The 26978-nt window shown below is 48.8% G+C and overlaps 10 protein-coding genes across 10 annotated transcripts; 5 read left to right on the forward strand and 5 right to left on the reverse strand.

Annotated features, from left to right (window-relative positions):
• Positions 1–95: 95 nt before the first annotated feature.
• On the forward strand, positions 96–1734 carry bna5-1 (kynureninase; the record flags this gene model as incomplete). The annotated part of the gene is made up of 4 exons (XM_057284128.1): positions 96–285; positions 354–697; positions 765–1245; positions 1295–1734. 4 exons carry the CDS (start codon positions 96–98, stop codon positions 1732–1734), a joined length of 1455 nt encoding a protein of 484 aa, XP_057130394.1.
• A 357-nt stretch (positions 1735–2091) lies between these two features.
• Positions 2092–3702, forward strand: N7471_011410 (MFS transporter; the record flags this gene model as incomplete). The annotated part of the gene is made up of 2 exons (XM_057284129.1): positions 2092–2358; positions 2419–3702. 2 exons carry the CDS (start codon positions 2092–2094, stop codon positions 3700–3702), a joined length of 1551 nt encoding a protein of 516 aa, XP_057130395.1.
• A 238-nt stretch (positions 3703–3940) lies between these two features.
• Positions 3941–4615, reverse strand: N7471_011411 (ER membrane protein complex subunit 4; the record flags this gene model as incomplete). Its single annotated transcript, XM_057284130.1, has 3 exons — positions 3941–4016; positions 4070–4416; positions 4478–4615. 3 exons carry the CDS (start codon positions 4613–4615, stop codon positions 3941–3943), a joined length of 561 nt encoding a protein of 186 aa, XP_057130396.1.
• A 487-nt stretch (positions 4616–5102) lies between these two features.
• Positions 5103–7820, forward strand: N7471_011412 (putative AP-2 adaptor complex subunit beta; the record flags this gene model as incomplete). The annotated part of the gene is made up of 6 exons (XM_057284131.1): positions 5103–5138; positions 5417–5601; positions 5683–5758; positions 5815–6179; positions 6232–6660; positions 6713–7820. 6 exons carry the CDS (start codon positions 5103–5105, stop codon positions 7818–7820), a joined length of 2199 nt encoding a protein of 732 aa, XP_057130397.1.
• A 199-nt stretch (positions 7821–8019) lies between these two features.
• On the reverse strand, positions 8020–10173 carry N7471_011413 (putative eukaryotic translation initiation factor 3 subunit EifCl). Its single transcript, XM_057284132.1, has 2 exons — positions 9752–10173; positions 8020–9614 (listed from the first exon to the last, which is right to left on the reverse strand). Exons 1-2 carry the CDS (start codon positions 10055–10057, stop codon positions 8493–8495), a joined length of 1428 nt encoding a protein of 475 aa, XP_057130398.1. The 5' UTR covers positions 10058–10173; the 3' UTR covers positions 8020–8492.
• Positions 10174–10710: 537 nt separating this feature from the next.
• Positions 10711–14075, reverse strand: N7471_011414 (putative C6 transcription factor). The gene is made up of 6 exons (XM_057284133.1): positions 13277–14075; positions 12484–13167; positions 12278–12429; positions 12048–12218; positions 11647–11994; positions 10711–11580 (listed from the first exon to the last, which is right to left on the reverse strand). The coding sequence occupies exons 1-6, from the start codon at positions 13418–13420 to the stop codon at positions 11169–11171; spliced, it is 1911 nt and encodes a 636-aa protein (XP_057130399.1). The 5' UTR covers positions 13421–14075; the 3' UTR covers positions 10711–11168.
• Positions 14076–19946: 5871 nt separating this feature from the next.
• N7471_011415 (branched-chain amino acid aminotransferase, cytosolic) lies at positions 19947–21280 on the forward strand (the record flags this gene model as incomplete). Its single annotated transcript, XM_057284134.1, has 3 exons — positions 19947–20361; positions 20444–21045; positions 21107–21280. 3 exons carry the CDS (start codon positions 19947–19949, stop codon positions 21278–21280), a joined length of 1191 nt encoding a protein of 396 aa, XP_057130400.1.
• Positions 21281–21445: 165 nt separating this feature from the next.
• Positions 21446–23022, reverse strand: N7471_011416 (AAR2 splicing factor family protein; the record flags this gene model as incomplete). The annotated part of the gene is made up of 1 exon (XM_057284135.1): positions 21446–23022. One exon carries the CDS (start codon positions 23020–23022, stop codon positions 21613–21615), a length of 1410 nt encoding a protein of 469 aa, XP_057130401.1. The 3' UTR covers positions 21446–21612.
• A 669-nt stretch (positions 23023–23691) lies between these two features.
• On the reverse strand, positions 23692–24332 carry N7471_011417 (40S ribosomal protein uS11; the record flags this gene model as incomplete). The annotated part of the gene is made up of 3 exons (XM_057284136.1): positions 23692–24004; positions 24124–24196; positions 24263–24332. The coding sequence occupies 3 exons, from the start codon at positions 24330–24332 to the stop codon at positions 23692–23694; spliced, it is 456 nt and encodes a 151-aa protein (XP_057130402.1).
• Positions 24333–24746: 414 nt separating this feature from the next.
• On the forward strand, positions 24747–26744 carry N7471_011418 (prephenate dehydrogenase (NADP(+)); the record flags this gene model as incomplete). The annotated part of the gene is made up of 7 exons (XM_057284137.1): positions 24747–24841; positions 25205–25265; positions 25325–25436; positions 25501–25649; positions 25717–26316; positions 26376–26507; positions 26589–26744. 7 exons carry the CDS (start codon positions 24747–24749, stop codon positions 26742–26744), a joined length of 1305 nt encoding a protein of 434 aa, XP_057130403.1.
• Between the last annotated feature and the right edge of the window lie 234 nt (positions 26745–26978).

The raw sequence follows: 26978 nt of genomic DNA on the forward strand, positions 1-26978 counted from the left end.
GACTCTATGCTGAAGCTCTGATCTGCTAGAGCTCTCATCTTCCTGAAATATACATGTGCAGTCCCAGTAACTAGCTGAGGTCTAGGTCTGTTGTCATGGGTTCCCGACAGCATGTTCGGGACATCAAAAGCGGCTCCCCGCTTCCCTATACAGAGGATATCAGAGCTTACAAGAAAGAGTATGCCGAAGCTCTTGATGCTCAAGACCCGCTTCGGAATTTCCGGGATGAGTTTATCATTCCATCCAAGAAGGATCTCAAGCGGAAGACTCTGGCAGTAGACGAGAGTGCGTATCAGGATCTCTTGTATATCCAGGCGTCCGTTCTAATATTTGGCTTTCTTCCATCTCGTTAGGCAATGAGGCATCTGATGAAAAGTGCATCTACTTCTGTGGTAACTCACTGGGAGTCCAACCTCGTAGCACCCAGAAATATATCGAGCAGTATTTGCGAACCTGGGCAACGAAGGGCGTGACCGGGCACTTTGTGCCGCATGATGATCAATTGCTACCTCCTTTTGTCGATGTTGACACCGCAGCCTCCAAGCTTATGGCCTCAGTTGTCGGTGCCTCTCAAAGTGAAGTGGCAGTTATGGGCACCTTGACTGCCAATTTGCACCTGCTGATGGCAAGCTTTTATCGCCCGACCAAAGATAAGTATAAGATCATACTGGAGGGCAAGGCTTTTCCCAGTGACCATGTATGTCTCTCAGTTGTGCATTCCAATTGTGGACTTACCTTCTGGTACTAACACGAGTGCAATTCAGTATGCGGTTGAGTCTCAGCTCCGCCATCATAACTTCGATCCGAAGGACGGCATGGTTTTGATCGAACCCAAGGATCTAGATCAGCCTACCCTGAGCACGGAACAAATCATCAAAGTGATCGACGACAACGCTTCCAGCGCCGCACTCGTCCTCCTCTCGGCTATTCAGTTCTACACAGGGCAGTATTTCGATATTGAGCGGATCACGGCTCACGCGCACTCTAAAGGCATATTGATCGGCTGGGACTGTGCTCACGCCGCCGGCAATGTGGATTTGAGACTTCACGATTGGAATGTGGATTTTGCAGCCTGGTGCAATTACAAGTATCTCAACAGCGGACCGGGTGGAATAGCAGGACTATTTGTCCATGAGCGCCACGGCTCTGTAGATGAGAAACAGCCCGAAAGCGACGACACATTCCGGCCTCGACTCTCAGGCTGGTGGGGTGGAGATATCAAAACGCGTTTCAACATGGAAAACAGTGGGTGATCTGATTCTGATTTATAAACAGGCGAGACTGACGACTATAGAATTTTTGCCACAACCCGGTGCCGCTGGATTCCAGCTGTCGAATCCCTCTGTTTTAGACATTAACGCGGTCATCGCATCTCTCGAAATCTTCAACCAGGCAACAATGGAGGAAATTCGACAGAAATCCCTCAACATCACGGGATATTTAGAACATCTTCTGATGAAGTATCCTCTAGACGCGGCCCCGGAAGATAAACCATTCACCCTCATCACGCCATCAAACCCAGCCGAGCGAGGTGCTCAGCTCAGTCTACGTCTCCAGCCAGGGTTGCTAGATCATGTTCTGCATTGCCTAGAGGAGAATGGGGTTGTTATTGACGAGAGGAAACCCGACGTGGTTCGCGTTGCCCCTGCCCCCTTGTATAACACTTACAAAGAAGTGTGGGAGTTCTGTCAGATCTTTTTGCAGGCGTGCAAAGAGGCTGTCAGAGCGCGTTGAGTGTTGTTTTGTTGTGTACTATCATATTGTTTCAACTGCATATATTTAGATTCATCTATTGGGAAGTCAAGGTTGTTGATTCTTTCTTTTGAATCCTTCGTCATCTACACAACTCTAGAGCTAGATAATTCTAGATTATTATATCTAGGTAGACGCTGTAATCCGTAAAAAGGTAGTGATCAACCTGTTGTATAGCATCTTCGGCTACTCGGCACGTCTTCCAGGGCCGTTATCTCCGCAAATTGCGATATGGATCCATCCCGCTTACGTGCTAGCGAGAAAAAATGGGAGTCGCAAGTTCTCTGCGTCTCTAATGTCTTTTTACTCACCTGTTTGGTTTGGAAATTGACAGCCTAGATGGCGGAGAAGGAAATAAAACAACCATCTATTTCGCACCCGGAATCCGGTCAAGATGCGAACGCGGGAACGAGAAGCGGGGATCTTGCTGATGTCGACTACTCAGTCTTCACAGTCAATCAGCGCAGGTATATTGTCTTCATGGCCTCTTGGGCTGGGTTCTTCTCGCCTGTCTCTTCTCAAATCTACTTCCCCGCCTTGAATACCTTGGCGAAAGATCTGCATGTTTCAAATTCGTTGATCAATCTGACTTTGACGAGTTATATGGCAAGGCTTTCTATGTGTATAGGGCATATATATTTTATAGGTTGGCTAACGAGAATGCAGATTTTCCAAGGCCTGTCGCCCATGTTCATTGGTGACTTTGCGGACAAAGCTGGCCGACGACCAGCATATATTATGTGCTTCACCATCTATATCGCAGCCAATATTGGACTTGCCCTACAAAACAATTATGCAGCTCTTTTCGTTCTCCGATGCTTGCAAAGTGCAGGGAGCAGCACAACCATTGCCCTCTCATCGGGGGTGGTCTCCGATGTTGCCACTGCATCACAACGAGGTTCCTACATGGGATTCGTCACGGCAGGGTCTCTCATGGGCCCTTCAGTCGGACCAGTAATTGGAGGTCTATTGTCTCAATATTTGGGCTGGCGGTCAATCTTCTGGTTTCTGACCATTTTTGCAGCGGCTTTCATGATTCCCTTTCTGGTTTTCTTCCCAGAAACTGCTCGTGGTATTGTCGGTGATGGCTCATTGCCTCCTCAAAAATGGAATATGTCCCTAATCAGCTACCTGAAGTCCCGAAAGGCTCGCGAGGAAGGTGTCATATCTACGACAGTTGCATCCAAGCAGAAACTCAAGTTTCCCAATCCTTTCCAGACGCTTGCCATTGTATTCCAGAAGGATACCAGTCTCATTCTCTTCTGCAATGCCATTCTTTTTGCTGGATTCTACGACGTGAGCGCAAGCATTCCTGCTATCTTCAACGAGCTCTACGGGCTAGACGATTTACAGGTCGGTCTCTGCTATATTCCGTTTGGCCTTGGTGCGACCATCGCTTCCGTTGTCAATGGCAAATTCTTGGACTTCAACTACCGCCGACTCGCAAAGCAGTTGAACTTTCCACTAACCAAGAACCGCGAAACTGACTTGCGAGACTTCCCTATTGAAAAAGCTCGTCTTCAGATCGCATTCCCTCTTCTCGCGTTAGGAAGCATCTCCGTCCTCGTGTTTGGCTGGTTCTTGAACTATGGGGTTCATCTCGCTGCGCCAACGTGTATTCTGTTCCTCATGGGATTGACATTGACAGGGGCATTCAATACCATCAGTACACTCCTGGTAGACCTATATCCAACTCAAGCGGCCAAGGCTACTGCTGCCAATAATTTCGGGCGTTGTTTACTGGGAGCCGGCGCGACAGCACTCATCGATCCTATGCTTTCTGCCATGGGCCGGGGCTGGTGTTTCACATTCATCGCGTTGGTGATGGTGGCCACGACGCCGCTACTTTTGATCGTGATCCGAAAGGGGCCGGTTTGGCGTGAAGAGCGTCGTCTGAAAGAGGAAGCTAAGAACACTGGGGATGGGAATACTTCAAGAAGTCAGAAGTGACCAAGGGTTATTCCTCCGCCCGATGACCATCATGAACTACGGTTTTCCTGTCGATACCCTTTTAGAAACTTGCGCCCCAGGAATGCATGATTATAGAACTTTTCAATCAATAATACAAGAAGGCAAAGGAGCAGCATGATTACTGCCATGATGACCTGTCCCAAATGACATCATCGTCCACGGACGCATTTCCAACAGCCTCTTTCCAACATTTAACCCGTACTCCAAGCCTATCGTATCACCTGAAAGCAAAATGAGCCCGCTCCAAAGGCTGCCGTTCCGACTCCCATGCTAGCCAATCCGATCTCGTAGTTCTGGACACATGTTAGCAAAATAAGCGTTGTCAAAGCTGGAGAGCAAGACTTACGGCAATAGGCCCATCGCATTAACCTTCCAGATACCCAAACCCAGTAATACCAGCTGCATCAACATGTAGACCACCTTTACTCCAAGCAGACGCGAATGTGTCGACGGGGTTTCGTACTTGGCGAACGCCGCATTGGTACCTATCAGACCCTGGATGGGACCCTTAAACAGCATAAGGACCATCATAATGCTAAAAATCTGAAGACTGTTGCCGGACATGTACATCATAATGGCATTCATTGGGATCTGCTTGGACGGGGCGATGGCGATCTCCCACGCTTTCTTCATCTTAAGCGCATCGGTCTCGTCGGGTTTCTTCGTGGTGGATTGTTGTTGCTGTTGCTGGCGCTGAAAAGTACCATGTTAGTATGTTCGCCTCCATGTTGTTATGGTTTGTGGTGGAACTCACCTGCTTGCCTCCCCGACTGCTCGAGAAGCCTGGCGGGTCGGGGATGCTGGATGCGGCCTTTGAGGGGCGCGGCATCGGGGAGTTCAGCGAAACAACCCATTGCGGAGGAGGAGGTGGTGGTAGACGAGCTTGTGACATAATTAAGATAGTAAATGTGGTGTGGGGGGAGATGATCTTAGAAGAATCAAATAACGGGGGTGGAGGAGGGAAAGTTGCTGGGTAGGGAGGTTCCCTCCGCAGTGGCTACGCCGCCTTCAATTCTCCTTTCCTTCTTTCTCTCTCTCTCTTTTTATCTCCCACTTCGTTAATCTTCTAATTCTTTTCGATTATTCGGGAAAGGACAATGTCCAATCGCTGATTTAATTTGTTTCCGAGTATCCCGAATGCGCCACAGGTGAACACGTCCTCGGTCTCACCCTTTTCCTCTCTCAAAACTCCCCAACGGCCCGGACCCTTTGGACTCGATTTCGCGCTCTTATACTTTCGTTTTATCTTTGACGATCCTCCAGCCAATCTCGATTGTGATTGATCGCACGGTCGTCAGATACGAGAGAGCTTGCGGAAGTTCGCATTCCAAGAAATCGCGCCTAGAAGTACCTAATCGCTATTCGTCCATATCGCAGCCATGAGTTCTGGAGGAGATGCGAAGTTATTCGCCAGGGTACGTTAGCTCGCCCAGCCTGTTCTTTGATTGCATGATCTCTCCCACCTAGCATCATGACCATTCCCCCCCTTCCCCGCATTCTACTTCCATGCATTCACTTCCCCTCGCAGCTCTTTACTTGGGCCTGTTGCATCTTGCTTGGCTCCCTTGCATTCGGCATAGGCTATTTGCTTTACTCCTATATCTCTCTGGATCACCACCTCATATCTGCCCTCATGTTCATCGGTATTGCTCCTTATCCTCCGTTCCATGGCTCACGCTTGCGAAATACACAGGGGAAGGTCGCAGAACTACGGCAAGAGCTCAATAGCGGCGGCAAGAAAGACAAGAACTATTCCGCAAAAAAGATCGCACTTAAGAAGATTGTCGCCAATATGACCATGAGCAACAACGACATGGTTGCGCTGTTTCCGGATGTTATTGGTTGTATGAATCTGCCGAGCTTGGAGATCAAGAAGATGTATGTCCAGACCCTCTACTCAATAATGATGCTTATCGCGTGCCATGCGGAGTAGAGCTCGCTTGCTAATACGTTGTCTAGGTGCTTCTTATTCCTGGTCAACTACTCGAGAATGAAACCAGAGGTCGCATTGAAGGCGCTACCTATATTGGTTGACGTATGGCCCTGCTGTTGCGAAAAAAATATTCGAGTTGGTCTGACTTTGCTTTACAGGATATGACAGATAACAACCCACTTGTGCGCGCGCTTGCACTGCGAACCATCTCATATGTGCATGTTCGCGAATTTGTCGAAGCGACGTTCCAACCTGTCAAGCGCCTGATGCAAGACAATGACCCATATGTCCGCAAGACGGCTGCTTTCTGCGTTGCAAAGCTCTATGAACACGATAAAAAGATGGTTGAGAACTCGGATCTGATCGACAGGCTCAACCGCATGTTGAAGGATGAGAACCCGACTGTTGTTTCCAGCGTCTTAGCTTCGTTGGTGGACATTTGGGGCCGCAGTGAATCGATTTCACTCACTATCGACTATGTTAGTGCCTCGAAATTGGTTTCAATTCTGGCAGACTGCTCTGAGTAAGAATCTTTGGTTCCATATCTAGGGACATTGTGTTAACAATTCAAACAGATGGGGTCAAACTTACATCCTCGAGGCATTAATGGCATATGTGCCCCAGGATTCCGCGGAGGCGCTTCTGCTGGCAGAGCGAGTTGCCCCGCGACTATCACATTCAAATTCCGCCGTCGTCCTAACGTCATGCCGTGTCATTCTTTATCTCATGAACTACATTCCGGGCGAAAAGCACATCACCTCGTTATGCAAGAAGTTATCTCCACCTCTCGTCACATTACTTTCCAAGCCACCTGAGGTCCAATATCTGGCACTGCGCAATGCTATCTTAATTCTTCAGAAGAGACCGGAGGTCTTGCGGAATGACATCCGAGTGTTCTTCTGCAATTACAACGACCCAATCTACGTCAAAGTAACCAAGCTGGAATTAATGTTCATGCTAACCACAAAAGAGAACATCTCCGTCGTACTGGCAGAGCTTCGAGAGTAAGAACTTCTCAGATTGACTGTATTAAACGTGTACTGACATCCTTCGCAGATATGCCACTGAAATTGACGTTCACTTTGTGCGCAAGGCCGTCCGAGCCATCGGCAAATTGGCAATCAAGATTGAATCTGCTGCAAAGCAGTGTATCGAAACGCTCTTGGAGCTGGTCGATGCTAAGATCCCATACATTGTCCAAGAGGCAACAGTGGTGATTCGCAACATCTTCCGCAAGTATCCCAACCAGTACGAAAGCATAATCAGTCATGTTATCCGAAACATCGACGATCTGGATGAGCCTGAGGCTAAGGCAGCCGTCATTTGGATCATTGGCCAGTATGCGGACCGCATCGATAACTCAGACGGCCTCCTTCAGGATTACCTAGCCACATTCCACGACGAAACGGTCGAAGTGCAGCTGGCCCTGCTCACGGCTACCGTCAAACTTTTCATCCAACGCCCCACCAAGGGCCAGCAGCTCGTACCACAAGTATTGAAATGGTGCACCGAAGAAACAGACGACCCTGATCTTCGTGACCGTGGTTATATGTACTGGCGCTTGTTGTCAACAGACCCAGCAACCGCCAAGCAGGTTGTCATGGGCCAAAAGCCCCCAATCACAGCTGAGAGCGAAAAGCTAGACCCACGCACTCTCGAGGAACTGTGTCTGAACGTCGGCACTCTAGCCACCGTCTACCTCAAGCCCATCCACCAGGTCTTCCGCGCTGCCCGCCCTCGGCGTCTCCTGCCCAGCCCTGCCTTGCAACGCTCTCACGTCGATGACGGTACAGGCAACATGCTCGAATACAACCCACCCTCCGCAAACATGGCCTCTTCCTCAACCAGTAATAGCGGTCTAGCCACAATCATTACCACAGGTGATCCCGTCACGCCAATCTACAATGGGCCTCCTCCTTCTCTCCCCCTCGCCCCGGGCGTCAACCCCGCAACTACAGGCCCCAGCAACATGAACGAGGCAGCAGATGCAGCAGACGCTTACTTCAGTGGTATCGGCTCCCAGCAAATGGCTTCGCTGGACCTCGATGGTACTGGTGGCGGAGGTGCGCCTCAGACACAGTACGTTGTGACTCAAAATCAGCAGCAGGTGTATCAGCCTCAACTGGCTGGTGGAGCTGCCACGGGAGAGCTATTATTGTTATAATTCAGTTTAGAAAGGGATGTACTTGTACATGTAGATAGAAGACGTTTCTCATGCGGTCTGCGCCTAGTAATTACAAAATATCTTCATTTGAAATTGAAGTTTTTAGGGTTTCTATTATTCACATCCAAAATATCAAAGATCCCTATTCCAGAGTAACTCCAGATTTTGTTTGTACATGCTGCCCATGGAAAATTTGAAATATGTAGAGTATTTCTCGTTGATCTAATGCTTTCATCAAGTAACTGTTTTTCTTCTACCTGACACAAATACTCTCCATGCTGTGTTAACCATCTGCCTTCAAAGAAGCAGCGACAGCAGACCAGGGTGACACATGAAACAGCGGACGCCCACCAAATAAAATCGCGATAATCCAACTTGAACTTGATTTTGAACGGACCAGGAAGCCTTGAACTTCCATGATCCATGGACGGGGAACACTCGAAAAATAAAAAAAGGAAAACATGACACAGAAACAAGAAACGTGAAGGGGGGGGGGGGAAGGGGGAGAGCAATGAGTATAATATGGAAAATAAAAAACAAAGTAGGCAGAGAAAAAGAAAGAAAATTCATCTCAAGTCATGTCCGTTCCTCTTCTTGTAAGCAGAAGGTTCCCACCACTCTTCGCTTTTTTTCTTTTCAACTCTCGGCACACTTATGAGACACGCGCCTCGCTTAGTAGACGCGAGCGAGATTACGCAGGTACCAGTCGACGAGACGGCGACCGGCCTTGGTCTCGCTGACGTGGATCAGGTCGTCCTCAAGAGCGTAGTCGAGATCGTTGGCGATGGCAGGCTCGCCATCCAGGAGGCCACCGTCGACCCAGCGGATCTGGCGGCTGCGCTGCTTGTTAACGAGCAGCCACGAGCGGAGCTGCTCGGGGGACACCTCGAGGAAACCTGCAAGTTTCTTGAGGTCCATGGTAGTGTAGAGCTTGAGGTAAGAGCGGATGGTGGGGTTGAACAGGGTGTTCTTGACCTCATCCATGAAGATGGCGGTGTGGTGGTCGACGGGGTCGACGTTGGAGGCTGGGTTGTCGAAGTCGGGAGGAGTGGGGTTGATGAACTTAGGGCAGGAAGAGCGGAAGAGCTCCTCGAAGACGGGCAGGGCCTCGGGGCCACCCTTCTGCATGCGGTAGAACTGCTCGCCGTACTTCTCGCGGACGGCCGAGTGGATGGTGTCATCCAGACGGGTTGGGTGGAGAGCGACACAGATGGCGATCAGGGCGTACATCTGGTCGTTCTTCTTGGCGATGGCTTCGTAGTTGTTGCCACCCTTCTGGAAGTTCTTTGTCCGGGACACATACACGAGGATGTGGCTGAACATGCGGATGGCGTCGCCGTAACGGCGCATCATCATGTAGGAGAAGCCCACGTAGTAGTAGGTGGTGAAGTGGGCGGCCATCACACGGGCGAACATGGCCTTCTTGTTCATCTCGACATCGTCGAGGATCTTCAGGGCAAGACTGAAGTCACCGAGCAGACAGTGCACGCGCAGCAGTCCGATGATCGAGAAGTAGCCGAGCATCTTGTACAGGGGGCGCGAGCCGTACTCGCCGGCAACAGCCATTGGGTCCTCTCCGCGCTTGGTGGCGTTCAATTGCTCGCTGATCTGCGAGCGCTGGATGAGAGAGTAAAGCACGTTCAGTACTGAGTAGCAGCCCCATGTGTTCGGGTTCTCGCGGAGAAGCTGGCTCTCCTCCTCGCTGGATCCAGTGCGAGCAACGCGGTTGCGGTAACGGCAGAAGGATTCGAATTGGTAGATGAACTCGTCAATAACTTCCCAAGCCCAGTAGTACTGATTGTAGAGAAAAAGATCGTTAGTTTTCTGTATTGTCTTTTGAGGGATGAATCGACCTGTTGATTTCACGAATGCCAAGCTTTTCCTTTTCATTCATGGCGTTCAACAATCAGTCGGCGGAACGGAACACCTACGTTAGGAACCTCCAAGTCCACGGGGCCATCGGAGTTCAGGATATAGTGGAAGAGACTGCAGTAGTTGTCGTAGCTAGCGAATTTGGTCTCGAGAGTAGCCTGGTATTCCAGCGGGGTGGCGGCGGCGGCCAGCTGGGCCTGAAGGTCTTGGGTCTGCGATGCACCGTGGGACATAGTCTGGTCCAGCTCGCTCATTCCATCGTCGAAGTTGACCTGCTCGCGGTAGTCGTTGACCATAGCCTCCTCCTCATTATCGGACTCATCGTTCAAGTTGGGGCGCGCATTGGCGCGGTCTTCGTAGGACATGTTGAGTGGGAGGGGGAAAGAAAACCGTTAAAAATGCAGCAAGATGCCGAGATGAAACGGCAGTGAAGAAGCGGAAGGGGCGAGGTGGGGAGGGGGGGGATAGCGTCGGCGTGTGCGATTTGCCAAAGAAGTCGAATTTTGAGGGTTTTCGCTTGGGTGTTTGTGCTTATCTTATCTGAGCATAAGCATTGAGATGACTCAGCTGTGCGGGTTTTGTGCAAGGTGCACTCAGCACGGCGTAAGTACAGGGTACCGAGAATGTCAGCATTTTTGGCTGTAAATCCTTGTACTGTCTACTTCCGCTTCGAACAGTTTCAACATTGCTAGCAACTATAGCTTCGCAACTACCTAGATACATATGTACCCAAGTACCTACACATATATGTAAGTAGGATTTTATTAACTAGAATGAAGGAGTAAGCATCCTTGAAGTGTACAACATGCTGATGGAACGGGCTTTAGACATTCTAAGAGGAGGACTTACTCTGGCTGTTCCGCGTCCTGATATAAAAAGTGATCGTGCATAACTATGGCACGTTACCAGGTCAGTTCAACTCAGCACTCATTCTCATAGTTTCTAGAGGAATCTGGGAAGTCTAGCACTAGAGAAATTTGATATGTCTCGAATATGCGATTTCATTAACTAGCCAGGTGTGAAATCTGTAGGGAAAAGACTTCCGGTGGATCAGAGGCCAGCAACTGGTCGCCTGTCATCGGCTAAAACTCTTCTGCAAATGACTGCCCCTGCCCTTCCCCTCAGTCAACGTCGCCGCTTCTTCCCTCCCCTTTTTTTCTTGCTCCAGGCTGCAGACGGTAATACTGCGCATCCTCGTCTCTTACCCGGGTGCTAGGAAGGCAGAGATTGCACTGGCTATTACCGAAGAGCTGGGCAGGCCAGTGTCGGTGTTTACTCTGCCGTGAGGACTTTCTAAGAATTGCAGCTTTTCCTCAACGCCCTCGTTCCAGTCCTGCCGTCATAATACCTCCACTCCGCATTTCCACCTTTGTTTCACCCAAGTCTGCAGCAGGATGAGCTCTCTTCCAATGTCATTCATGTAATAGCGGCGTAGATGCATTCATATCGTCACAAACACAGGCGCCATGCTAAGTTTCAGGGCTCAAGACTCCTCCACTGTTCCGGGTCATCGAAGATTGCAATAGCCTCAGGTGGCAATCGGACGCTTAGGTGCAGCGCGTTCTTCCTGATCTCCTGAATCACGTCGGCTGTTTGCTTAAATCTGTGGCTAAGAGCCGCTCCAAACCGACAGAGCTCAACGAACGCCTCTTTTGATTCGTCCCTTTCTTCCAATTGAGAAACTAAGACCCGAAGACCTGTCTGTATGGCATCGACTATCTGGCTGGGTATATGCTTGAGGCCATATGACTGACGATGGATATGAAGGCATTGCGCCGTTTCCTCGACATACTTAACCTGAAAGAAATGGGCCTGTCGGACAAGTTCTGGCTGATTAGGGTCTTTCAAAATCTCAAACAGATATATGATGGCCTGGAGACATATGATTCTTCACGCGGTATCAGCACAGAAACAATCATCGGGACGAACGCAATAGAAAGGCAGTCATGCTTACCGCAAGAGAAGGACTTGTGGGACCGGATTTCGTTCTATCTCGGGCACGCTCGGCCAGCGTTGCAGCCAGGCACTCAAACTATCGCACGGGGCTTCAGCCTTGTTGCACAACTCAACAAAACTGGCGCCCCGACCTTTTTCAGAAACGAGATTTTGGACGTCGACTAAGATTATGGTGACCTCAGCCAGTCCCTCCCTAATTTCAGGGAGATGAGCTGGCTTTTTGTCATATGTGATTTTGTTGGAGCGAGGGTATGGGGTCCAGTCAGAGTCTTCGTTGCCACACAGCTTGACATCGGATGGGGAACAAGCCAAGGGGGTAATCTTCTGCAGCTCAATCGACATTTGTCTGCACCAATTGGTTAGACATTGCTCGTTTCTGTGAGGACGGGGAGTGCTTACGAGCTCATGTTGAAGACACCCCAGGCAGTGATCATGCGAACCCGTTCCATCTCTGGCAAAATCTTCTTTTTCAACACTGCTGGGGTATCAAAGAGTCCTATATCCCGTGCCAGCTGAACTGCTTGACTAAGCATCATCCAGCTTTTCCTGACTCGTCCTTGGCATTTAAATCTGCAAGGAGTCAATATTGTGAACATGACTCGTTTGCTACAAACCAGTGGGCAACATACACATTGCACATCAAGAGGAGAGCCTGGATGTTAGGCAGGTCGTGGTCATCATCTTCGACTTCCCACAATCTTTGTGCCTCATGAAAAAAGTTCTGGCCCCGCGAGAACACGTTCTCGGGGTTGGAAAGAACATCAGGGCTATCAGAATAGGCCTATCGGGGTTAGCTATTGGTTTGGCAGGGTGGATGTATTTGCGGGATCCATACGCTGGCCGTTGATAATATGCTATTGACGAGAAGGGGCGTGCAGAACTCCGATCTGAGATCCCCGAGTTTCATATGTTCGAGGAAGATACGTTGATCAAGGAACTGCGAGCATGGGTGGTCCCAGGTAAAGTAGAGCGAGACTAGGTGTGACACCAGATAATCATCATCTGTGACCTTGGTCCACGGTTTAGCCGGCACCTCGAAGAGAGGTATGTCGCAGAGGATCTCCAGTGTGAGACGAGCATAAGGGCTAACTGTTGGCAATTGCGGAGATTTCATGTTTGGAATCTCTTCTGGTGAGCTTGCGCTATTGCCAGGGTCCGACGGTCGTCTCACGCCGTTGCCCGAAGTTTCTACGGGATGCTCGCCATACTCTAAAATCGCCAATTTGCTGGCATTCGACAACTCTTGGGGGTCTCCGAACGTCATGGCGGGGCTTCCGACAGCATGGGCGATATCATCAAACGGAGCCTTGTTCCGAATCAAATCCATCACTTTGTCAAACTGGAGTTGATCATCCGACCCGAGGGTGCTTAACAAAGACTCGAGTAGATCTTTGTGGTTTGTGAGCTCCTGGATCGTCCGCTTGACGGCAACCTTTCGTCTGAGGTCTCGAGTTGGGTCAAAGAGACATTCGGTGTTGGTGGATCGACAAGCTTTACATGGAGCATCCGGTCCAGAACACTATATTGAGCAGAACGCAACAATTAGCCATTTTGTTCCAAATTTTGGGACAAGCCAGAGAGAGAGAAAGAGAAAAGAAAAACAGGAATCAACTGATGCACCAACTCACCTTCCTCTTTGCTGCTTTGCATGCCAGGCAAGCTGTGGAGTTCTTCTTTGGCCTACTGACAGCAGTCGACGTCTGCGGAGCGAACATGCGCGGCGGCCCTGGAGCCAACGCCGGAAATTGTTTCTCATGATGGCTCATCTTCATCTTCAAAAGAGCAGCCCTGCGGAGTATGATTTCCAAAAGGTTATGTGTCGAGATTTCTGACGGAAATATACCGCGGTTGAAGCTTTGGGGGCAATGCGAATCAGTTGATGAGGCAACGCTTGCTAGTGACTGATGTTTCGAATAGTGCAGGCAAATGACTCTCTATACAGCATTGAGCCACGGTGCTAACGCTTCCTCTTATGCGCCATCGAAATCGTCGTCTCTAACGTCTCACAGGTCGATGTCAGAAAGGGGGTAAATGTCATGTCGCAATGATACAGGCGTCACGATGCGGTGCGTTATTTACGCATGAAGGTGGGACACAACTAAAAGAAACTATTCTGGAATCGATCGAAGTGATCAAAGTCCACCTGCAGGTGACAAGATCCCAAAAGCGAGGGGGTCGCTTTGGCAAACAGAAGGGGAGATTCGACGCCCGTCACACAACCGGGGTAACCCGGTAGCCCAAGCTCGAATTCAGTTATTGGAGAGCTAAAGAATTTATCAACTTGTCAATATAAGCCGATGATACGCAGATGTGGAAGGGGCCATCGAGTCGAGACCTAAACGATACTGTCAAGAGATTCGGAGGGTTGAGGGCAACCGAATATGGAAAGCCCGAGGCCAGCTTGAACCAAAGCACGAGATACTAAACCCCAAAAAATCAAGGGCGAATGAAAAAAAGAAAGCAAAAAGAAAGAAAAAAGAAAAAGGAAAAAGAAAAGAAAAAAAAACCAACCTCCACCCTGTAGGGATGTATCAGTGCGGAGGTACCAAAAGAGACTTTAGGGCGTCCGCAATTTCAATGCACGAATTTTCATGCTTCTTAGAACTCGGAACAGTACGATTCTTTGATTGTCAAACATGTTCAACTCATCTACTGATCTAATGACCTTTCCTATGAACGTCTGATTCTACTGTACTTTTTCCCCTGTCTGATTCTCTCCCTTGGCAACTGGGATCAGGTTATTCAGATATGCCGCCACGTCAAACCTGATACTGCCAGGTTTTGGGCACTGAAGCCAGATTTTGTCATCTTCTATAGGAAACTCATATGTCAATCACATATACTCCGCGCCGATCTCCATAACTTCGGCATTTTCTTCGCCACATTGCTTCATGAACTGCATAGGTAATTGGGATGACATATTACAAAAACTCCCCCGCCCCCATGTCAATAATATTGGATCCTGGTAAGGGTTTGTGGAGAATATCGCTCAGTTTACTAATCAGCCACGCTCCCCCCTGCAGCCTTCAAAGTTCGCTCCAAGATGGAATCTAGATTTCAACCCGCCTGGAAATTTGATCCGACGGGCAGGGTTCGCACGAAGGGAGCAAAAATTTCCAGCATACCGGTTGATGGGATGACCATGATATGTGCTGCTACGCGCTGTGATACAGAGTGATGAAGTGGACTTACTATGTACAAGGTACGGAATACATCTTACATCGTATCCATGGATGTGCTATGGTGTAGAATCTTGGAACCTTGTCCCGTCCCAAAGTCTTTTGAGCTGTGGATCGAATCGGGATTTTCAGCCGGGGGGGAAAAAAGGCACATCTTCCTCCACCCTCATAACCGGATCTACGGTAGTCCTTGATTATAATTTGCTATCTCGATACTGGCTGGATCATCCAATGATCGAACCCTTATGATTCGCCGGGCTCTTGCTCTCGGCAATCCCCCATTTGGTCACTTCTACTTGATACATCCCCATAACTTTTTCCAACGCTTTTCATTGGCGGTTAAAATAACAGCCAATCGGAATCACCAGAGAAAATTGCATTTTCTTTCTTGGCAATTTGTCAGCTACAACACTGAATATCAAGCAACTGGCCTGGTTTGCATTCTCGCTGGCGATACTGCACTACTGCACTGGGGTGATGTGAGCCATGTAGGGTCCCCTGGCACCTGGGTAACTTTTCAAGGTTGGAATATCTATATTGTACTCTATACATCTACTCCGCACATCGTATCATATTGTGTATACCCCCACTACTGATATATGGAATATTTTTCTCAAGGCGGCATCTCCGAAGGAGTATATAAGTCCGGCGCTAATCACATAGATTCTCGAGCCGTTCCAACTAGCCTTATCCTAAGCTCCGCGGAGAAAGACAATTTTTTTTTTTTTCCCAGAAAAAGAAACCAAACTGGAGAGGCAAACTTTATAGCCTACGTAGATGATGAACTATACATGCTAGCGTCGCGTATTGCCGCTTACGCGCCCGGTAAACTGAAATTCATGATAACGCCGGATCTTAGTTTCCATTCTTTTACATCCTATCGCCTGAGGTTGTTGGAAACCCCATCACATATTACTTCGCCCCCGCATGACAAGTTCCAGCCCTACTTAGATGCCCGAGATCAGGGGCTAGATCTGCTATGCGGCTGAGATCCCCTCTTTTTTCCCGTGTCTTAGCCATCGATTTCCTAACAACTCTTCCCCTCAAACCTCTGCAACCAAAGTATAGTAATGAAGGTGTAAATTGCCTGCAATGTAACGTGAGTTACGAGCCTCTATCACCTGCATGTGTGATGAAAGCCGCCTCACCTTTCTGTAAGAAGGCTCCTGCCAAAAGCAGAATTAGCTTGAAGCAGGACAAGAAACGCGGTTATCCTATAGTTTTGCTGATATGCTCGGTAGTATCAATGTTAGTATCCTGGGCCAGACCACTTTCAAATCGATTTGCATGTGCTTATCTATATTTGGTTGGGTCTGCCTTCCCCCCTCCTCCGCCCCCCATACCTCGATGTACTTTGTACGGAGTACACTGAGTATGTCGATGTCTGTATAAGGGTTGATGTCATTTACTTATCATTAGTGGTTCGGAGAAAACAGCCAGATCTCTTTGGTTGGCCGGATGTGTTCAGCGGTCGCCCACCTTGGCCCCCACTTTCCTAGGTTTATATTTGTTGTTTGTTCAGATGTCGCTGAGAATTTGCGGTTATCTGAACAGGCTTTTATATGGATGTGCTTTCTATAACCTATATGATATTCGTACATAGTAGTGATAGACACTCCGTTTAGCTTTTATATCTTCAAGTTCCTTTTTTTACTGTCAGAGAACCACGGCCCGTTAATGCATTGCAGCTGTAGCGGGGTATTTAATCTAAATTACTCGATTTTCCCCTAGGTTCCTTCAAATGTTTTCTCATATTTGCTTTTGTGGTCCCAATAAACCCAGCTCTTGCATATCTCGACAGGTGGGTTGATTTCTGACACCTGCCATTTTACTCCGTACTCCGTACCACATGCGCAAGCCATGTTTGCTCTTTTCCTTTGTTTTTCTTTTTTTTTTTTTTTTTAACCACTCGTGCTCTTCAGGTAAGATCAACGAGGTGCAACCTTGGAAGCACTACGAGTCAAACAATAGTTCGCGACTGATCATATATGTTGTATGTCATATTATTGCGCTCGGTCTTCAGTCGGCCTTGTTTTCTGTGACAAACCCCTTGATTTTAACCTGGTCGGTTCTGTATCCAATCGTCGGATACCAACAAGCGATGCTTGCGGCATGCGCACATGTCAGTATCCAGTCCGCATTATTGGCTTTGAGATATGTCACATATCAAGGCAGAACCATCTTTGAAATTGGTAGATCACGCCTCTCTCCTCTTATATTGTATACAAAGTACGTAGACCTCGTGGTGGGTGATAACTGCCGACCAATCGCTCTAATAGCAGTCTAGCCCTTACCAAGGTCCTTGACACATGCATTATTCTTCTTTGTCGTATGTTATAGCACGCCTCGAATAATGAACCCACTATTTACGTGTTGTATGTTGTATTCCAAATCGGTAGCCTGTCTTCTTGGTGCAAACTAGTATTTATGCAGTCATCTATGCGCTCTGTGAACAATACTTTTAGTCTTTCGGATCCGAAACATAACGTAGTCGAAGTCACGGGATTATTCGTGGTAAGGTTATAAGCTTATAAGGGTCAGTAGATGTCTGCCTTTCCGGTTAAGCACGATAAGGGACGTATCCATAGGATAGAATGAGGGCGAGGTCTACGTCCTCAAGCACGTCACATGCTCAGTAGTTCTTCCTTCATGCACTACCCATTTTACATTCCTATCTTCTTTATTCCTACAGTAGCATCTTCAACAGAGTGACGTCTGGATCTTCTCCCTTCCTCGTTCTTTGTTATCAGTAGTAGGGACTGATCTATTGCTTTTCCATTTGGCGGTGCTGTACTTCAACACCGCCGTTGGTATGTGCAAACCATACAATATACAATAGAGAGGTATGCCGGCAATTTGCATTTGATCTTGTCTGAATGACTTGTGGGCCAGTCATATTCTTGGTCGATGTCAATATCGCAGTTTGAGCTCTTCAATATAACAAAATGGTTGTCTTTCAAATCCTAAGCTAAGTCACATGCTAAACCAAAGTTTCTACATCAGAATACACAAATTAATGATTAAGTTCTCAGAACCCGTTTCTATCCGAACCTAAACTTCTATAAGTTGCATTCTGATCGGACTATAAAGACCACTTGACCATATCATGACAAGAGTCAGCTCCACATTCAAGATAACACTCGGCATAGGATTGTAAATTTACAGAGGTTTGCTTCGGTTCTATACATCCGACGCCTCAATACGACCGTCCCGCCATGCCTTGCGACCCTCCATCTTGATGACTTCTTCCCTCATAACATCATGCGCTAGTGCGCGGATACCGATAATCGACGGTCATAGTGGCCATGACTCTAACTTGCCTGGGAAAACGAGAGAAGCAACACGATCCGAAAATCTCGTCTAGCAGATCACCGTGGGTGACAGGATAACACCTGAGTAACTGCAGATATCACTTCCGAGGTGCATTATCATGGCCAAGCTTTTGTCGCTAGTCTTGTTGAATACGAATGGTGGCGCGGATACCTTCTCCGACCCAACCGGTGTTAAGGTATGAGACTCCAGGGTCAGAGCTTATCCAGTACTTTAGAATGAGAAGTTTTTGTTGAGAATCCAGGTTAATTCTCAGTAATTAACATGGAGATTTCAACGCTAACCCTAGTTCAATATGTTTTGCATATACATACGCAATTCTTGCATGCCAAGAACTTCGAAGTCCTACGGAATCGAGATTAGCGCCGTCGATGCAGTTTGCCATCTACACCACCAAATTCCTGTGCATGTATACAACCCCCAGTTTGTTGTAGCATAGGAAGTGATTTCAATTAAGGCTGCATTCAGTCAATAGAACCTGGGAGAATCCAACACTTAATGCTGCCACCGCTCATTCAGCTCTTTCTCTTTGATTCCACCACTCTGTTTCTATTACAAATTCATGTCTGCCAATTGAGGAATTCCAGGGGAGGAAGAAGAAGCCTATAAATATGGGCTTCTTTCCGTGCATGAAGAGATTAGACAGTTTTACAATTTATTCTTGATACTCCCTAGTATTCATTTTGCAAGAGATACTCCTTTTTACATGCTGTATAGTTCCTCCATGTACTATTTCAACCCTTTTTTTTGGTTCGGTTTTGATGGAAACAGTGGACTTGATATACATGTTGTGTTGTATATATATATATCGAAAGGTCGATAATATTGATTCAACTCTATGTCACTCAATATTAAGCTGCATGACCGATTGTCGGCGAACCAAATTAGAGAGCTTCATTTAGTTCCGATAGTTGGTCGAGTTTCAAGATGGGTGGTTGGTTTCATGTTCGTGCGATGCAGCCGAAAATATCATTCAGCTGTCATGATTGGTGTAGATTGGGATACAAATATATAATCTCCGCAAGATTGTTCGATGATGCCTTGTTTTACTGTGCTTGATCAATTGCATATACTGTGATATAGAGGGGAATATGCTGCTTGTGTATTACCCAAAGCAAATCTTGAGGGTGTGAAGGATGCAGGGATGGGATTGGGCAGCCCAAAGCGCCAAGACTTTGTAGTCACACAAATCAGCCCTAGAGCAATCTTCAATGTTGTGAACGACTCACTTTGCCCTAAGAATATGAAATCTTAGAACATCAACTTTCGAAGGCTACAATATTGTCAGTGAACTATATCGATATCAACGCGGCTAGCCTCGGAGATGCCAGAAGTGGGCCTGGAGATAGCCAATATTTGACCCATCAAAGAATGCTCATAGTAGGAATGTAAGGCGCGTTCTAATAAGATTTGGGGGGTTGATTGAAGTTTCAGAGAAAGCAATTCCTCTTCAACATACCACATATGTTGTATAATGGTGTACAATGTAGAATATTCTGGTGGCAAATAGAGAGAGGCGACCTCCCCGGGAACCGTTCGGCGTTGAAAACTTTTTTTTTGGGTCGAAGATGGTTTGGAGGGGCATTCCAATGTTCTCCGGGGCAAACCGCTTTTTTATAAAGAACAATGGGAATTCTCCTTTGTGAAACACATATTTCAAAAAGGTGAGTTCATCTTAGTCTTCGTTTCCCCCTTAAGATCATCGGTTAACCGTCTAGTGACTCATAGCACCTCCTCTCTTCCCCCATATTCAAGGAAATATTCTTGACCATACCACAACCATCTCATCATGGGTTCTGTCGCTCCTAACGTTGCCGAGCTGGATGGCTCCAACTTCAATATCACTCGCTCTACCAACCTGCGCGATGTGCCTCTCCCCGGCTCCCCAGAGGAGCTGAGCCACTCCCACTGCACCGACCACATGGTCACCGTGAAATGGACCGCAACCAAGGGCTGGGAGACCCCCGAGGTCAAGCCCTACCAGAACCTCAGCATCCCGCCCACAGCCTCAGTCCTGCACTATGCCACCGAATGTTTCGAGGGAATGAAGGTGTACCGCGGATACGACGGCAAGCTGCGCCTGTTCCGCCCCGATTGCAACGGCGCGCGTCTGAACTCCAGCTCGCAGCGGTCCTCGCTGCCCGGATTCAAGTATGACGAGGTGAAGAAGCTTGTCGCCAAGCTGCTGCAGATCGATGGCCCTCGTACGTTCCAATATCACCACACCCCCAGGCGCATACTTGCCTGCATTATAAATGAGAGCTATTCACTAATGATTATCTCCAGGCTGGCTCCCCAACCCCGGTTCTTTCCTCTACATCCGTCCCACCGTTATCGGCAACGGTCCCCACCTGGGCGTCCAAGTGCCCAAGGAAGCCCTCCTCTTCATTATTGCCGTCCCCTGGCCCGACTTCACCAAAATGAAGAAGGACCCCCAATCCGAGGCCCCCAAGGGCCTTAGACTCTACGCCTCTAACCCTGATTCCATCCGTGCCTGGCCCGGCGGCTTCGGCTACGCCAAGCTTGGCGCGAACTACGGTCCTTCCCTGCAGGCCCACGGTAAGGCCCAGGCTCTGGGTTACGATCAGATCCTGTGGTTGTTCGGACAGGACCGCCAGGTCACCGAGGCTGGCGCCAGTAACTTCTTCATTATCTGGCACAACACCGAAGGCAAGCTTGAGCTTGTTACTGCTCCCCTTGACAACCAGCTCATTCTGCCCGGTGTTACCCGTCGCAGTGTTCTGGAGCTCGTGCGCGAGCGTTTGTCGCAGAACTTTGTTGGAAAGCTTGCGCCGCTTGAGGCCGTGGAGCGCACTTTGACCATTGATGATATTGAGAAGGCTTCTAAGGAGGGCCGTATTGTTGAGTCGTTTGTTTCTGGCACTGCTGTAAGTTGGAGAATTGTCTGTTTCTTTGTCGGAGTTGATATGCTAACATAATACCCCTCAGTACTTCATTACCCCTGTTGCCATGATCCACAACGAGAACACTGATATCAGCACCTTGGGTGTGAACGGCGAGCCTGCTGGGTATGCCGCGCAGATCAAGTCGTGGCTCGAGGCCATTATGTTCGGCAAGGAAGAGCATGACTGGGCTTACACCATCGAGAACGAGGGAAAATAGATGGATAAAAGATTCATAGATGATTTTAGATTTAGACGATTTAGACTTGCAAGCAGTTTGGTTGACGCCTCTTACGCAGGTTGATGAAGCTTAGCATTGTGGTCGGTATCTTGGATGCTAGGGTTGGACTGTATATAGATTTTAGACCGCACTCATAAAATACTGGCCTGTTCATTCAATGTTTGTCATTTGGCTATGAATAGATTTGCAGAGTGTCACAAGACGCCAGTAAATGCACTAAAGAACTGAATATCAAAAGAAATCGTCAATTACTTTACCCATCTCATGAGTGGGCAGAAATAGAACTAGATTTGATGTCCTAATCTCACATCTCACGTATTAACAATAACCGGAGCATACTCTCCAGTCTCATCGTCTTCGTCATTCCCATCCCAGTCCATTTCGACCTGTTCACCGTCCTCCAATTGGAGCATACCGTGGCGAACGACAGCCCCACGACGCAGCTCCCAGTCATATTCTGCCTCCACCCACTCTTCAAGCTTGTCAAGCTCGAATTTGACTTCAGATTCACTATCGCCAACGAGGTCATCGACCGACTGACGCAGCTTCATAAGTAGATCGCGCAAGAAAGCCCCGCCCTCATCACCATCAATCTCAAATAGTCCACCATCAACATCGTCGCACCGCTGCAACTGCAACGACAATATCCGAAGTACTTCACTCATGAACGCCTCCCTATCCAAGATTGCACTCCGGGAGGTAAGTATCAGCCCAAGAAGCCGCTTCCACTGCTGCAAACACGAGTAGTTCATCATCGTCAGCACCATGAGGAATGTAAACTGCAGTTCTCCAAGCAACTGGTTCCCGCCAGCAGCTTCCCCAGCATACCGATCGATCAAGTCTCCCAGAGCCCAAGATCGATCCTTCGCAGCTTCAGTCCTTTCGCGCCCGACAGCGCCTTCTCTCCACGTCCGCTTCAAATCAACCGGGATGAAGCCAAATTCGCGTTCCGGCTCCTCGCTTATTTCCGGCTCGAGCGACGCTTCGGCTGGCGAGTCGACGCCGGGGATATGATCCGCGTCACGGATGGCCGTTGAAGCAGACGACAACACCCATCGCGGATGACCGTCCACATCAATCTCCGGGTTCCCAATAACGCGCGATAGAAGGTTCGGTGAGATCCGGTCGGTTAGGCCAGACCAATCCCTCCGCCCGTTCTCTTCGGTTTGCGCATCGTCTTCGGTCTGGATGCGGGCTTCGATTTGGGGTTCGGGTTTGTCTTCCTCGTTATTTTCGCCGGGTTCTGATTCCGCCACAGGCTTGACAAGCATTGAGGGCGCAATCCGGCTGCGATATTTGAATAACCCTCCACTCTGCCACACGGAACCCAGATTCGCCTTGTAGCGCATGCTCTCCTGGCGAGCGGAGCCGCTATCACTGTCCAGCGCTACTAGGGACTCTGTATTTGAGTCCCATTTCCAGATATAGATCTCTGGCCCCGGTGCGTTTTGAGTTTGATTTTTGTTTCGGCCTTGCGCGACGAGTGCTGTATTGTTGCTACCTTTCCCTGCGGTGGTGATGTCACCGATGTAGAACCATGCGCCGCTGCGTAGAGAGAGGGTCTCTGTTGCGCCGGTGTAAAGGAAGTGCCATCCCGGGGAAAGGTCGCGGATCCCGTGGAAATTGGGGGTTGATGTGAAGGTTATGAGGTCTATGCCGACGAGGGTTTTTGGAGGAAGGTCTGGGAGGAGGATTGTTGGGGTCGGCTGGTGGGTGGACATTGCGCCCGTTCTGTGCGGATTCGAGGGCTTTGTACTTGGGTTGCGCTTATTTGGAGCTTTGAGGACGGGTGAAAACTTGGAAGCGATTGTGTAGCTTGGTTTGAGCTGTCGGATAAACGCCGTTCTATCTTTTATCGACGGGAGGCGATTTTTTTTTTCGGTTCTTTGCAACCCGACTTAGATCTTCTCTATATATTTAGAACATAATAGAATTGGCCTATGTGTCGTTACCAAGCTGTATTAATTCATTAGATTATAAGCATCAAAACCAAGAAAATACCGAACCAACACATCTGTACATCACAACAATAAGGCACCACAAATCGCCTGATCATGCTCCTCCCATATGTCCCTACAGGAGTACCCCGCCGGGCCTCGGAATATCAACAATCTAGATGCGCTATAACTACGATCATTTTATGACTGAGCTCATTAGGAGCCTACAATAATTCAGGATATATAGGTCAAGTTGTTGATTTAGCACTACCTAATCCAACAGCATAACCCGAGAGAGTTGATTTTCAGCGTATGAAAAAAATTGAAGACCAGGCGATCAAGGCCGTTCCTCGCGTTTATTCCATCCACAGATGCAGGAGAAGCCCGCAAATAGCCTCCAATCCAGCGATGCAATGACTTGCAAGGGGAAGGGAAAGACCAAGCCGCACACGCTCACAGACGGCGACCACGGCGACCACCCTTGCGACGAGTAGAGTCGGAGGGGGTGGGGGTGACGTCCTCAATGCGACCGATGCGCATGCCGGAGCGGGCAAGGGCACGGAGGGCAGACTGGGCACCGGGACCGGGGGTCTTGGTGCCGTTACCACCAGTGGCACGGATCTTAATGTGGAGGGCGTTGATGCCGAGCTCCTTGCAGCGGACAGCGACGTCCTGAGCAGCCAACATGGCGGCGTAGGGGGAGGACTCGTCACGATCAGCCTTGACCTTCATACCACCGGTAACACGGCAGATGGTTTCGCGACCGCTGTAACCAATTTGTCAGCCAACATCATCCTTTGTGTAACGTTCGTCTCAGCTGCGCTCGATTTCAACTCCAATTGGGTGATTCAAATGCGAGAGAATTGCGGGTGGAGGGCGACTCACGAGAGATCGGTAACGTGAACGAAGGTATCGTTGAAGGAGGCGAAGATGCGGGCAACGCCGAAAACGAGCTTGCCTGCGTGGATAGTCAGATCTCATGTTCACCCAACTTTCTTCAACTCGAATTTTATTCATAACATACCATCACCGGCGAGGGGGCCGAGGGAGACGTTCTCCTTAGCGGCGGCGGGAGCCTTGGTCTTGGGGGCCATTGCGACTGTTGTTGGTGGTTAGTGTGGATGGAATACAGAAAGGAAGGAAAAGTCGGATCTGATCCCACCTGGATGTTGAAGAAAAAAGTGGGTGTGTGCCCTAGGGAGAATTACGCACTGTGATTGGTTCGCAGTCTCAAGCGAGTTGAACTGCCTCAGGCTTTAGGTGTCATACATTTATATCCGGATTTCTAGTCGGCCCGGTGGGCGGTGAAACTCTTAGCTCGGCTCAGTATTTAAATTTTTCGTTCGCCCAACTCATTTCCTTCCAACATTGCAATTGATCTTCCCAGACTTGAGTAGCTTTCAAGTTTGGACCTCAAGACGGTTCCAAATACCCTCTAGTGGTTATCAGTGTCACTGGCTTTAAGGGCCACACCTTATTCCTCGGAAATTCCAGCCGCGCTTGTCGCGATGGGCCGCACCAAAGAAGATGCCTCGATTGGCATCATTGGTATGGGCGATATGGGCAAAATGTATGCCCAACGCCTGAGCGATGCAGGATGGAGGTAACTGGTCCCTTGTTCGACAACACAGTCCCAACATACTTTGAATGGTAAGCTTTTATTCCCCCATCCTTCTTTCTCTGCCCATCCCCTCGAATGATGACATGAGTGCATTTGGCTCGAGTACGGTTTGGCTGGCGCTGTTACACCATTCTGGTTGATGGCTAACCAGCTGGCTGTCGGTGATGTTACACCCACGCTACCTTAATTTTTTTTGTCTGATCCTGTTCAACCTCACTTGATACACCTTCACTTTGCTCTTATGAAAACATACACTAACAAGTGAAAAGATTTTAGAGATTCGCATCGGGCCTCATAACTAATCCTTTAGACCTGACATAACTAACTTTCCATTTTGATATCAAGGATAAACGCATGTGATAGACCTGAGAATTTTGAATCTTTAAAACAAGAGTTCGCTTCTCAAGTACGTCCCCCGGCTGGGATTATGCCACTCAAAGCTCAAGAAGCTCATTGTATATATAGAAAGGAGTCACCATATTCCCCAATGGACATCTCGTCTCAAGAATTAGCGATTACATTCTGTACAGCGTAGAGGCTGGAGCCATCGACAAGGTCGTGGCGCAGTACGGATTATGTATGTGTCGAACCAGACTCACCAGTCTGCTTCTCACCCAAGTATATTCTGACTCGGATTCAAGCAACCAAGGTCGGTGCCATCGTCGGTGGTCAAACGTCCTGCAAGGCTCCGGAGCTCGCCGCATTCGAAAAACACCTGCCCCCCGATGTAGAGATTGTATCTTGCCATTCCCTACACGGCCCCAAAGTGAATCCGCAAGGTCAGCCTCTGGTATGGCCAACCTCGAGCCTGTGATCCTATACAATGTCGGACATGCATTAGTAACGCAGTGATCTAGGTCTTCATCCAACACAGAGCCTCAGACGAAAGCCTCAAATTCGTTGAAACCATCCTCTCCTCATTCGGCTCGAAACATGTCTATCTCACCGGCGAGATGCACGACCGCATCACCGCAGATACACAGGCTGTCACCCATGCTGCTTTCCTGAGCATGGGAACCGCCTGGCAGGCCAACAATCAGTTCCCCTGGGAGCATGGACGATGGGTGGGCGGTATCGAGAATGTCAAGATCAACATCACCTTGCGCATCTACTCGAACAAATGGCATGTCTATGCCGGGCTCGCCATCCTCAACCCAGCGGCGAAGCAGCAGATTCGCCAGTACGCCGAGTCGGTCACTGACTTGTACAAACTGATGATTGGAGGACAGAGGGAGGAGCTCAAGCGTCGGGTGAAGGCTGCAGGTGCGTCAGTTTTCAGACCTGGCTCCGAAGGACAAGATCTGTTGTTGAAGGACGAGGTACTGGATCGGTTCTCTCTGTCCAATCGTCCGCGTGAGAAGGCGCCGCCGAACAGCCATCTCAGTCTGCTTGCTATTGTTGACTGCTGGTCGAAACTGGGCATTGTCCCTTATGATCATATGATCTGTTCCACGCCGGTGTGTATCCAGTCATGGAGAGGATATTGCCAGATTGCGGTTATATTAATATCCTGCAGCTTTTCCGTCTCTGGTTAGGTGTTACCGAATACTTGTTCCGCAACCAGGATCTCCTCGAGGAGGCATTGGATACCGCGATTGATGACAACACTTTCCGCTCGGATGATTTGGAATTCACGTTTGCTGCAAGGGTATGTTTTGGACGATATCCCCGGCGCCTGTCCGGGTCGTGCAAGATTCGTTAGTTCATGCTAACGTGATGCTTCCACCAGGCATGGTCCGACTGTGTTTCTTTCGGTGACTTTGAGTCCTACCGTCACCGGTTTGAGCGGATTGCGGAGTACTTTGCACCGCGTTTCCCCGAAGCTGCCACGCTTGGCAATGAGATGATGAAGACCATCCTGGAGAAGACCACCTCCAATAACTAATGAACTGATAAAGGTATCAGATACCTACATGTAGGTATTCCTGTGAGTGCATTTTATCAGGCTGAGCAAGACCGGGAAGAAAGGGCGGGATACTAAGTAGTTTTATCAGAATGTATGATCTTGGGATTCTTATGTAAATTAAATGAAAATCAATTGAATTATCACGCCATTCTTCAATAAGAAAAGAAAACCCTTCGAGTAAAAACCATTTGCTCTTCACGCATGGCATGGTGT

The sequence above is a fragment of the Penicillium samsonianum genome, assembly GCF_028829775.1.
Source record: "Penicillium samsonianum strain IBT 33392 chromosome Unknown utg000007l_segment0_segment0, whole genome shotgun sequence".
NCBI lineage: Eukaryota > Fungi > Ascomycota > Eurotiomycetes > Eurotiales > Aspergillaceae > Penicillium > Penicillium samsonianum.

What these genes read in the sequence shown, in the direction of transcription:
- N7471_011413 (XM_057284132.1), bottom strand. Translation starts at nt 10,057, where the DNA reads ATGTCCTACGAAGACCGCGCCAATGCGCGCCCCAACTTGAACGATGAG. An exon ending in TGGACTTGGAGGTTCCTAAC is followed by an intron (nt 9,615 to 9,751) that starts GTAGGTGTTCCG and finishes CTCTACAATCAG; the next exon opens with TACTACTGGGCTTGGGAAGT.
- N7471_011414 (XM_057284133.1), bottom strand. Translation starts at nt 13,420, where the DNA reads ATGAAGATGAGCCATCATGAGAAACAATTTCCGGCGTTGGCTCCAGGG. An exon ending in GCATATTATCAACGGCCAGC is followed by an intron (nt 12,430 to 12,483) that starts GTATGGATCCCG and finishes TAACCCCGATAG; the next exon opens with GCCTATTCTGATAGCCCTGA. An exon ending in CCACAAGTCCTTCTCTTGCG is followed by an intron (nt 11,581 to 11,646) that starts GTAAGCATGACT and finishes TACCGCGTGAAG; the next exon opens with AATCATATGTCTCCAGGCCA.